This window comes from Sinocyclocheilus anshuiensis, unplaced genomic scaffold (genome assembly GCF_001515605.1).
Source record: "Sinocyclocheilus anshuiensis isolate Anshui unplaced genomic scaffold, SAMN03320099.WGS_v1.1 scaffold67, whole genome shotgun sequence".
NCBI classification, from domain to species: Eukaryota; Metazoa; Chordata; class Actinopteri; order Cypriniformes; family Cyprinidae; genus Sinocyclocheilus; species Sinocyclocheilus anshuiensis.
This window is the reverse complement of record NW_015552546.1, coordinates 346,159-358,564: the sequence shown is the minus strand read 5'-3', so window position 1 is coordinate 358,564 and position 12,406 is coordinate 346,159. Positions and strand designations below refer to the sequence as shown.

Sequence of the window (12,406 nt, the reverse complement as noted above, 5' to 3'; positions counted from 1 at the left end):
CGTTTGAACCACCAGGGCAACGAAAAACACAGCGGCCTAGCGTGAGGGGAAGGCCCGGCTTAGCGTGCGCTGAGGCCGGGATAGAGTGAGCTGAGGCCGGGCTAGCGTGAGCGGAAGCCCCGGCTTAGCGTGAGCTGATCCGATAAATGAGCGGCGACCACATGTGACGGACCCCGGGCTGGATTCCGCTTCGTCCACGGTGAAAGTTGATGTATTCCCTCAGCGACCAGCACAGATCAGCTCTAGGCATGACGAAGCGGATATCGTCCTCTTTTGGAAGACCAAACAAAGTAGTTTCGCTACTTGTTTTTCACAACGAAGCACACAGCATCTTCACGACATGGCTGCAGCGTCAAGAATTAATTAATTATATGAATGTACCTCTGAAGGTTCTGACTGTCTTCAGAAATGATTCGATGGCATTTTGTTTTCATCTTCGCTCCATGTAATACCTAAAGGAAGTGTTCTTAAAGGAAGTGTTGTTCCACTCGTTGACAGCAGGTGGCGCTTATGGAAAAGCTGAATTAGAGCTGTTTCCCGTAACTCCCGTGGACAAAGCAGTATTGCGATTAAAGGGTTAGTTCACCCAAAAATGAAAATTCTGTCATTAATTACTCTACCCTCGTGTTGTTCGAAACCCGTAAGACCTTCGTTCATCTTCGGAACACAATTTAAGATATTTTTGACGAAATCTGAGAGCTTTCAGACCCTCCCATAGACAACAAGGGCCCATACACGATCAAGACACAGGAAAGTACCAAGATGATCAACAAATTAGTCCATGTGACATCAGTGCATAAAGAAAACAAAAATAACGACTTTATTCCACATTTTCGTCTCTACTGCATCACTTGTGAACACATACGTATGGCGCAACTGGGCCCGAGTGTAAACAAGGCAACGTCAACGTGCAACGTCATCACGCCGGATCTGGGTCAGCGCCGGTGCCGCCACACGCTCGCGTCATGGTACAGCCGTGAACACGCGTCCACAAGTGACGCAGTAGAGATGAAAATGTGGAATAAAGTCGTTATTTTTGTTTTTTTTTAAATTGCAAAAAAAAAAATAAAAAAAAATAAATGTTAATTCTAGTAATAAGGCAACTTTTGTACTATTTTCACAACTGTAACCAGCCAAACCATGCAGTGCACCTGCAGTGATGTGTTCATTCAGGCGGATGGGGCTCTCAGAGGTGAGGGTGTTGGTGGTGGGACGGGCCTCAGTGGGAAGGTTTGGTGGAGTGGCACAAGATGAATCCGGAATAGCTGCTTGTACGACAACTTGGGGCTTGAAAGCTCCAGCTGCAATGTAGGTATGTGTGACGGTGAGTTCCCTGGAGATGACAGTGCCACTGCCATCCCCGAAGTTCCAGTTAAAAATCACGTCTGATTTGCTCAGGTATTGGCTGAGGTCGTGAAGGGTGATGCTGAAGGCCACTGCTCTGTTCTGGATGAATTTCCGATCACCTTCATCTTTGTCATTCACCTGCGTTAGGGAAACCGCAAAGGGAATCTGGTCTAGAAACACAGGGATTAAATATATTGCATTACTTAAACCGTAAAACCATAACTAGTTATTAAATGATTAACACTGAGTTATGCTTACCGGTGATACTGAACTGTGTGGATGCATATCCAATAGGGATGAATTTCTCTTTTTGCCTGTAGTGATAAATGACAACATCCATCATGTAAGAGCCAAGAGGAACGTCATCAGTTCTGATGGTTAATGATGAGGAAGGGCCGTCGCACGCTTGCCAGTATTTACCTGTCAAACACAATAGAGGATTGTCAGGAACGTTAGATAACTGCATATAACAGTACAGTAAGTGCTTCTTTCCTTACCCCAGGTTTTCCACACAAACACATATGGAGGTTGCTTGTCCCCTTGTCTAGACAGGAGAGGAGCATTAGGGAACACAGCGTTCCATTCATCTACAGAGTTCTCCTCAGGATAGACAGGCTCACCCTCGTGGAACTGTGTGCCTAAATTAGAAAAGTTGCCATATTTGTGCATTATGTTTAAGCTTAATATACAGTGGGTACGGAAAGTATTCAGACCCCCTTAAACATTAATGAGGAAAAAAAATTAACTTAAATGATTTTAGCAAATGGCTGCAATATAACAAAGAGTGAAAAATTGAAGGGGGTCTGAATACTTTCCGTACCCACTGTAACTACATTTGCTGGCCATAGTGCTGGCAGCAGAATGTAAATAGATTTCATCTTTGTAAAATAGAGTGAGATGAAGATGACAGAAACATACCATTTATTGTGCAGTTTTTGGCCCAAACAACCTGTCCATCTGGCAGGACCTTCTGGTTGTGAGGGAACACAATGTCAATGGTGAAGTTGATTTTGGCACCAGTCAAAGTGGGTGCATCATTTCCCACATCAAACTTCAGTTGACCACCTGTAGAAATTTACATTTATGCTTTTTTTAATGTACTGATGCTTTTATCCATACTCTACACACACAAATAAAGGGTAGTGATGCCATAGAAGAACCATTCTGGGTTCCTCGAAGAACCTTTCAGTGAACGGTTTTTAAAAGAACCTGTGTGAAGTGTGGAGAACATTTCAATATTCTGAAGAACCTTTTGTACAATGGAAAGGTTTCATGGATGCTAAAGATTCTTCATGGAACCATATGCAAATAAAGAACATTTAGTTTTAAGAGTGTAGAATAATAGTTTCGGGTTCCCCAGAGAACCTTTCAGTGATCTTAAAAGAACCATTTTTCTTAGTGTGAAGAACATTTTAATAATCTAAAGAATCTTTTCTGACTAAGGATTTTTGTTTTGTCCAAGGATGTTAAAGGTTCTTCATGGAACCAAAGAAGCCAATAGAACAACATTATTTTAAGAGTGTATGTCAAATTATTCATCAAAAATAATTAATATGAATTAATTCAATTAATAAAAAAACTCATCAAAGTGTATTCAAGATAAACATTTTTATCGGGTCATGCACTCCCTTTAAATCAAACCCACGACTTTGAGCTACAGAAATGCTACTGAAAAAAGTGAGCTAAGACTACAGTTGAAAATATTACTTTTTTGTTTTTTTTACATGTTGATGCAAACATACAGTGTAGAAAATCTGGCTCTTTCATGACGGCATTTTATTACCTGTCCAGCTGTTTTTGTAGCGTGGGTCTCCATCTTTCCACACTGGAAACCGTTTTGTATTCCATGTCTGATATTGATTGAATCTGGATTTCGAGTTGCTTCTGTCGACTTGTCCTTATGCAGAGGAAAATAAAGGGAAATTGAAATTAAATTATTTAGAGAAAACTGTAAATTTGAGAGTAAAGGCACTGGAATTTCCCACAAACTTTACAAGTCACAAACTTTGAAGTCTACAATTGGTGAAGGGCTTGAGAGGCGGGGCATGTGACTGGATCAAACATTCAGCACTCTCTCTGCAGTGTTACCCCAAATCCTGTGCATGTGATGGTCAGCTGTCCATGTGACCATACTTTTGCTTTACTGCATAAAGCAGGGGTTTGCTTTTGGAGCACATAGGTTTAACATAACTCAAAATCAGAATGCAATGCTACAATTACGAATGATTGAAACTGTCAAAACCATTGCATTATGGGTATTAAACCCATTACAGTAATGCTCTTGGTCTATGTTGTATTTGTTTCAAGTTATATAAAGTATTATTTCTTATTTGATCTGATTATCTAACGCATGTTACGACTGATCTTGGAAATTCCCAGACATTCTCGTGCAGGTGCCACATTGTTACTGAACTTTGAATGACTATAAGGAGGTCAAGGAGATCAGGACATTGTCATGCATCATTAAATCTGCCTGAGGGTTTAGGAATTTTAGTAGTGCAGGTTTTAGCTGAAATAATGAACTGTTATCGTTAACGGTTTTGTTTTGACTTTCCTGACATCCAGTGTTCTTTTGAATGCAGTTAAAAGAACTCTGCACTAAGCATAATATATGTTTAGTGAAATACAATATACAAGAATATGATGCTGTGGCTATTGGATACAGTTATTATTAGGCTACATAACACAATAAATATATAATATTGAAAAATTTACTTACTTGTTAAAGCCACAGACAAACAGGTCAGTATCAGTATTCTTGAAAGTAGCTTCATTGTGTCACTGTTGTTGGCACCTTAACGACTTTCAGCTTCAGAAGCATCGCTCTTTATATAGACGCGTCCTACATCTGGGGCTGAAAGCTCCTCCCATCACTTAAGACCATGCATGCGTGCACACAAACTCACACACATAAATGTGTTATATTCTGGTGATGCTGCGCAAGAGAGATTAAGATTCGATTAATTATTAATTATACTATTTGATTAAACTAATTTAATTGGCCGGATCAGATCATGTGCAGTTTGTAGAGCCTGATTTTTACTTAAAATATCCAAAGAACCATAGACATTTTGAAAAAATAAAAAATGGAAAAAAAAAAATGTATATAATATTTCTGAACCTTAGTGCTGCAAATAACCACTGAAGAACTTTTTTATTGATGTTTAATAGTGTAAAATGGTTGATTTGCCATCTTGAGGCTTGTTTTTTTTTTACTTTGTGGGTCACATTGAGATTACAAACTCTTTTCCAGGCTGAGTTTATTTTAGTGAGGAACGTAGTTAGAGAGAATGCTTACATCAGTGGACCTGTGTGTGGCTGGACATTTGACGCTTTTGAAAGCTTTGCTTCTGAATTGGGTCAGTGGCCATAAGCATCTTATGTTTTTTTTTGCTACATCTTAATATTTTTAATAGCCTAACAAATGCATTTTGAGATTTGGTCCTAAAAATAAACATGCATGTTAATTTTGAGATGTGAGTGAAAAACAATGTTATATGCAAATGGAGGGAAATTGTGTTGGATTTACTGTAGACGGCTGGTACAGTATCAGAGTCATGCGAGACCAAGGATGGCTGAAGAACAATAGAGTCTGTTCAGGTCCGAGTGCTCATTCACTAAATACTGCAAGAATTATCTACATTTTGTGAATACTAATGCAGAGGGGTTAACGGGTTCGTTTTTGCACTGTAGTTCAGTGAATTACTTTGATATATGAGTAATATATGTTTTTTTGCATTTGACTAAGGATGGGGGAAATGCTCTTAATTATCAAAAGTAATTGCACAATGCAAAACATTTTAATCGCACATTAATTTTGCTTCATTACTTTTATGCAAAATATAATGTACTATTTTTTCTTTTGATTTTGGGGTGAAATCTGAATTATGGCTTACTCTAATTCAGGCAACGTTCCATATTAAGGCGTCAATAAAACAGTAAGTTACACATTACGGCTAGACAAAAATGTCTGGAATGGAAAGTTCATTAGGATTACGGCAGCTCTTGCGACTTTTTGGTTTACCCAGATTTTTGGCTTTTCGGCATCCTTACAAAAAAAATAATCCGATTTTCAGAATTGTTCTAAGTAGCCACATTTAACATTCCTTGTTTATTCTTGTTATCTCTTTATTCCAGCACTGAATTCAAAGGCAAACCATGAAGGTGTTGACACCAGGTGGAAGCAAAACTGGTCAACTTGTCGTATAAAAATCTGAAAAGTGAATTTACTGCAAGAAGCATGAGTAGAACGTCTGTCACACTATTACAATTTACACTACAATCGGTAAGAAAAACACCCACAAGTATGTTTCTCATAAAACATTATTGTACATCAACCACATTTATAAAAAGGAACCAAGTTCACGAAAATGCAAACCTTAACTTCTGACAAGAAACACCCCGACAATTCAATTCAAAACCTGAGAGTTCATGTGGTAGGCCTACCACTAAAACACAGAAAACAGTATATACATTTGATAAAACGCTATATTCTTGAGACGGAGGTACATCGAAAAAACAGTGGTGACATGAATTGCATTAGACCCACAGAACGCCTTCTCTTCAGTCTTACTGAACCAAACTAGAAACCAGTAAACACAAAGCTAAAACATGATGGTAAACCTTAAAATTCTACTTAGGAACGATAAAACAGGGACAGAAAACGAGGAGTGCATCATATAGGGAATATATGCCAAAACAGATCTATTATAGCTTATAGTGTACTTCATATAATTTCACAATGTTCCTGAAATGCTCCTCAACATCAACAGGCACAATCAGGAAAACGATTAAACTACGGCGGAATCCCTGCTAACATCTTGTTAAAAGAATGAGACATTAAAGTAAAATGTACACTCTAAAAAATGCTCAGCACTGGGTTGTATTTAACCCAGCATTTTTTAGAGTGTACTCTTTGACAGTAGAAACTCCATTTCATGCTTCCACTTTTTTGTCTGTAAATAGATCAATGAAAGTCATGCCATTAATTCAGGACAGTTAGAGAAGTAATCTGCATTAACTGCATACAAAAACATGATCAAGCAAGATATGAATATGGAGACAATCTTGTTAAAGGTACAAACCGATTGGCTCAAAACATTTAAGTTCCCACCAATTTTAATTTCATGAGTCAGGACCAGAACCTGATGGCTTATCATTGTCATTCCCAAACACGAAAAAATGACCTTGATACAATCACAGGGTTAAACATAAGTGGAGGTATTACAACAAATAAACTGGAGCGGTCAGCATTTCCGCCTTTCGCTCTGCAAATGTCGATTTGAGTGTTCAAATACAGACAGATAACAAATACCTAACAGACCTTAGAAGACACTGCATTTGTAAAGAGACAGTCATCCAAAAATGAAGGTTGTCAAGGTTGCAATGTTTTCTTTTTTTTCCAAAGAAAGATAAAAAAGTTAGTTCCACTGAAAACTGGTGGAAAGATGATTCATTGGATTGTATTTTTACCCATCACGGATTCATTTTCACTCAAGTTTAAAGGCCATTTATAAGTCAGTTACATCCTACAATGACAAATAGCCTTTATCTGACAGCATCTGGGTTTGTGAAATAAAAAACTGAAATACAAGAATGAAATGAGTACAAGCTGAACATACTGTTGTGTATAGTGTATCATATATGAGCGTGATATTCTACAACCATTTAAAACAATGACTGCATCTGACTCGGAATCTAGAACCATAGGTCTACTACACACACTTTCCCGAAATTAGGCATATTTTGTTTTGGAAAAAATGTAAAAATAGTCCATTTACAGAATTAATACAAAGCTGAAGGTTACAAAAATGACACCACAAATATTTACCAAACAAAATCAAAACATTACTTCAGTGACTGTTCATATATTAGAAACATACATTTTGATGCAAATATTGGGGATTCGTATGTCCATTCTCAAAACATACATGACGTGTCAAGTAAATACAGACTGGGAAGCAGGTTACAACAGTATAAAAATAAATCCAGATATCGTCTGACGCATTCAAGCAACGACTGCTAATAACTATGTTTTTTTTAAAAGGCTAATAATAAATATCATACTCGATAAAAAAAAGACATATATTGTTAGCAAGACTTAAATTCATAGATAAAACAAAAACATTTTCCATTTTTTTGCATTCAGTTACACTTTTTAAAGAGGACAATGGGCCCCTTTCATTCAGTAATACATACATACACTTAATTCCATTATGCTTTTCTGTTAGCGCTGATATAAAATTGAGCAACATCAAAAATAGTATGTACAATTTGTTTTCAATAAATAACATTTTTGCTTTTTTTTTTGCAATATTTTGTTCTATTATAACATTATTGCCACAGATGGGTGTTGTGAACACACTCGCTCGCACAAAACGCAAGACAACATGAGGGCAAAGATTCACCAGGTGCATTTTTTGCCTTACATTACTCTGCTGTCAAACTCAATATCACAAAGTTAGATGCACAAAAGGAACCCAGGATTCCCAAGATGGCTGATTTGATCAGGCGGAAAGGGGTTTATTTGGGCAGTGGCGGCAGAGGTGGAGGTGGTTCTGAGGGTAAAGGTGGCGCCTGGGTTCCTCCGCGAGAGCTACTGCTATACCGATAGTCTCCGTACTGAGAGCGATAGTCAAACATCTGAGGTTGCGCCGGCTGAACGCCCTGCGCACTGAGCAGCGAGTTCAACATGTCAAAAGTGTCCTGGTATTCGTTGGACTGGCTGCCTGTATTGTGTCCGTTCGTGTCAGCTTTGTCCGACTTGGAGTGCGAATAGTTTCCCTGATGGTGCGAGAGGCTCAGCGAGGGAAGGATGTCGGACCCCTGACCCATCGCGTGGGAGGGCACTCCGGTAAGCGTCGGCAACTGAAACGAGTTTCTGGACGATTTGCTAACTTTCGAGAGATGGCTGCCGGAAGGAGGATCTGGCAAGTGGGTCCTTTTTCGGGATGAGGATGACGAAGAACTCGTTCGCACAGAATCAACTGAGACCTTTTTGCTACTTCCCGACGCGCTGGCAGAACTCGAGTGTTTTTGTGCTGAGGATGAGGAAGACGATGTTGATAAAGAGCCGGTGGCGGAAGAGGAGGAGTGGTGGTGATGGTGATGATGGTGATGGTTGGACCGCTCTCGGTGTTTCTCGCGATTTTTCCCATCTTCTCCGGAGCCACTTCTCCTTCCCGGAACTCGGATCCGCACTTTAATGTCCTGCTCGGATCCTCGACTGCTGCTACTGCTGCTGTGCCCCCCGCTGCCTGATTGGCCTGGCACTGGGAAGCGCATTTTTATGGAACTGCGTTCCGATCGCTCGTCCAGCGGGATCTTCAGGATGATAGGTGAGGGTTTTTTTAGGTCTGAGGAACTAGAGCTGGACTGCTGGTGGTGATGGTGCTTCTCCTTTCTCTGCTGGTTCATGAGGGCCTGGGCGGCAGTGGCGTATCCCTGTTTCACGCTTGCCTCCATGTTCTCCAACTTCCGCTTCTGCGCCGCCAGCTCGTCTGCGTGTTTCACTCGATACTCGCTCAGAGACAACTTAGCAGGCGCGTGAAGCTCGTTGATAGTGGGTTGCTCCTTGGCAGGAGGCTGCCAGTGTTGGGATGAGGGAGCAGCGCTGTGGTCGTCGGCTGAGGAGTCCATGGGGGAACCGGAGGGTGGGGCGGAGAGGCTCATCAACCCAGCCAACGTGCTGTCAGCCGATGCCATGGAGATCATATTCATAATGGCTTCTGACTGATCACCATCTTGCACTTTTGATTTCTTGGCAGTTTGACCTGCAGCCTGAGGCACAACAAACAAGAAAAAATGAGTATGAAATTTATATGGTCAGAACAGACTACTGATCAAAAGTTTGGGGTTAGTAAGATTTTTTTCTTCTATTAATTAATATTTTTATTCAACAAGAACGCATTTTTAAATAAATGCCATTCTTTTGAACATTCTATTGATCAAAACATTCTGAAAAATCAAATGCTTACAAAAATATTAGGTAAACAGACTTACTTTCCAGTTTCTGATACGTTTTAAGCGGCTGGGCGTCTTCTCCAAGATCTGCAGGAACTCATGAGTGAGCTCTGTGAAATCATTAACAAAATCTTTAGGACTAGTGGAAAACATATATTTGGGGGGAAAAAAAAACATTTAAAAGACTAAATAGTTTCATTTCCTGGCGAAACCACAAAAATTTAGCCCACGGTTACACTGCAGCCCTACAAATGGGTGCTTATTAAAAATCATAATAAAACTGACTTTACATGTAAACTGAACCAAATAAACAATGCTTTTAAATAATAAAACAAACATACAAACAACCAAATCTCTATCATTATACTTTCTCTCTATTACAGAGACAACTGCCATTTCAAAAGAAAATCACTTGCAAATACATACCATCCAACAGCTCAAGGGTCACCGTGGGGTCAACATACTCCCACCAGTGTTTGCTATCTGTGGAAACCGGAATCTCCCAGTTGGACCATTTGCAGGCCAGATGAATACAAACACAAGCTACGATAGGCGGGCTGTACTGCAGGCAGAATGTAGTCAAGTGGAGACTGCAGCAAAAAGAGCACCCATGATTACAAACAACACGAGAAAAAAACAAGAAACCATTTAACACTACTGTCACTCTACAGTGATAAATACATACACTACCATTCAAAAACTTTGGGGTCAGTAAGATTTCTTTAATAAATGAATACTTATTTAATATATTTGACTGACCAAAAGTGATAGTAAAGACATTTATAATGTTACAAAAATGTTCAATTTCAAGTAAATGCTCTTCTATAACTTTCTATTCAGTATACCAACATATTTCAAAAAGTGGTAGGCTCCACTGCAATTCAACATTGGCAGCCATTTACTTCAAAAACAAATGTTAATTTTAGCATTTGTTATCTAATTTGTAGTAAAAAATGTAACCTTTGAAAAACTTGAAAATCAACATACCTGTTTGTTGCCATGAAGTATGAAGTCTGAGCTAAGTCTTTACTCGCTGGAAGAACAAATGGAAGGCTCATAATCAGACTTGAAATCTGTGAGCTTGGTGGGCTAGAAGAACCCATTACTGAGCAATACGAAGCACAGTTTACAGTGAGCAGCTGGTTCTCACCTCGCACAAGCTGGGTACACTTGACAACATGTGTGTGAGGATGATCAATGGTGATCTCAAAAGCTAGAAGGAAGAGAGCAGATGAGAGAGAGATTTGGTTATAGTCAAAATTTTCAAAACAAATGACCATTATGGGCACATACGGAAGGTAATTTTCCAAACCGGAGGACATATCACAAAAATAATATGTCAACAGTTGATACCATTACCATCTCCTGATTTAATATTTTGTAAAACTTTTTTGCTATAGCACACAATCCCAAAAAAGAAGATATTCATAGAAACAATTTTATAATAACGAAAAAGATTTGAAGGCTAAATGCCAATGACGTTAAAACAGGGTTTCTACGAGTCTTATGAAGGCAAATTTAAAACTTGACCAAGTAAAGATAATGTTTAAAAAAAATTAAAAGGAATACAAAAACATTAATATGGCCTATACTGTAAATGTCTTGTATTAGCAATGCTTCAGAATAAAAAAAAAAAATCAATATATCTCTAATTAATTTATTTTACAAAAAACAGTGCTTCCAATCACTATGGAAATAACTTTTACTGTCCCTTCTGATATTAATTTTTCACAGGGCATGCAGCATTTAAAGCCATGACTTATAAATCTAAGACATTCTGCTTCAATTTAAGAGCTTTTTAGGCCTTCGTTTGTGGAAGGGTGAGCAGAAACACTGTAAAACCGTTTTAGTTGACAGTCAACTAAAAATAAAATAAAAGATAAATAATGATTTAAGCAGACTGAGGTTGGTACTTGGCACTGATACTGTTGAAAAAATGTGCACTGTTACATGTTTTTTTTTATTTAATACCGATCTTTTGACATTTCTAGTGGACTCAAGATAGACTAGGATTAACACACAAAATTGATAGCATTGTGAAAACACACACAGGAAGGGCGCATTGCCAGATTGAAATGGAAATAAAAATGACAAAGGTGACAGTAGTAATGAGGAGCTTGTAATAGTCCAGTCGACTCCTAGGAATTAGCAGTGAATGAGAGTAAATGTGGTTATTCGGTGCATCTCTCTAGCATGATGATTCACTGACTCATTCTTGCCCTTCCAAACTTACCCAGGGTCTGGAGTATAATGCTCTCAAGAATGACCAGGTCTTGGGCTTGTTGCAGGTATGTCTGAGATCGAGAGGACAGGCAGATTACTCACATGGTCTCTTGGTCATGGACTACATACTCTCATCAAATTATTACGACCCTCTTTTTGCACCAAGCCAATCACCTTATGATACAAGATATGCCCTTTCAATTCATAAATATGATAATTAGTGAAGCCTAAGAGATAAAGACTGAAGAAAGTTTACACATATCCAACCTAAGAGGAAAAAAATTTGATCAATTCAGCCGAAATTATAGAAATACGTGGGTTACACAACCTGTTCAAAAGAAAAGCAATGTTATGGTCGATGCTGTGGTTCTGCTGCTTGTGATTAAATTTGATATTTTAGATTAGTTGATACAAATATTGATCTGATATCAGTTAAAAAGTGTGAGTGAATAAACTGTCAGTCCGAAAGACTATGGAGAAAAAAAAAAAACTAAAAAAAGATGCATTTAAAGGGGTCATATGATACAATTTCCAAAGTTTCCTTTCTCTTTGGAGCGTTACAAGCTGTTCGTGTATAGATAAGATCCCTAAAGTTGCAAAGACTAAAGTCTCGAACCCAAAGAGATATTCTTTATAAAAGTTAAGACTTCCACGCCCTCCTAAAACGCCTCGTTCAAACACGCCCCCACAATGTGGTTGCCGCAAGCCCGCCGGATGCTCCTTCGTCGAATCCGCCGGCCACGCCGTTCTCAAGCCCACCCGCCGCCACTCACTCTAGCCGCCGGCCTCCACAAACTCAAGCCTGCCGTGTGTGACACTGTGTGTTTCGTTGTGAAAGCGAAACTACTTTGTTTTGCATTCCAAAAGAGTTCAC

The 12,406-nt window shown here is 39.0% G+C and overlaps 2 protein-coding genes across 3 annotated transcripts in view; both read right to left on the bottom strand.

Moving 5' to 3' along the window:
• LOC107664180 (melanocyte protein PMEL-like) overlaps positions 1 to 4,141 on the bottom strand; it is a 6,481-nt gene extending 2,340 nt beyond the window's left edge. The window contains 6 exon segments of the mRNA XM_016454651.1: positions 1,152 to 1,517; positions 1,606 to 1,767; positions 1,845 to 1,985; positions 2,266 to 2,412; positions 3,131 to 3,244; positions 4,067 to 4,141. Coding sequence (XP_016310137.1) covers positions 1,152 to 1,517; positions 1,606 to 1,767; positions 1,845 to 1,985; positions 2,266 to 2,412; positions 3,131 to 3,244; positions 4,067 to 4,121 — 985 coding nt within the window. The 5' untranslated portion in view covers positions 4,122 to 4,141.
• Positions 4,142 to 6,447: 2,306 nt separating this feature from the next.
• LOC107664179 (cyclin-T1-like) overlaps positions 6,448 to 12,406 on the bottom strand; it is an 8,610-nt gene continuing 2,651 nt past the window's right edge. The window contains exons 4-9 of one of the 2 annotated variants that reach the window (XM_016454650.1): positions 11,543 to 11,603; positions 10,460 to 10,522; positions 10,297 to 10,342; positions 9,736 to 9,899; positions 9,349 to 9,419; positions 6,448 to 9,126 (exon numbers count right to left, since the gene is read on the bottom strand). In XM_016454650.1, the coding sequence (XP_016310136.1) occupies positions 7,870 to 9,126; positions 9,349 to 9,419; positions 9,736 to 9,899; positions 10,297 to 10,342; positions 10,460 to 10,522; positions 11,543 to 11,603 (1,662 nt within the window). In that variant the 3' untranslated portion in view covers positions 6,448 to 7,869. Of the gene's footprint in view, positions 9,127 to 9,348; positions 9,420 to 9,735; positions 9,900 to 10,296; positions 10,523 to 11,542; positions 11,604 to 12,406 lie in introns of both variants that reach the window. The other variant, XM_016454649.1, reaches the window with a different exon arrangement.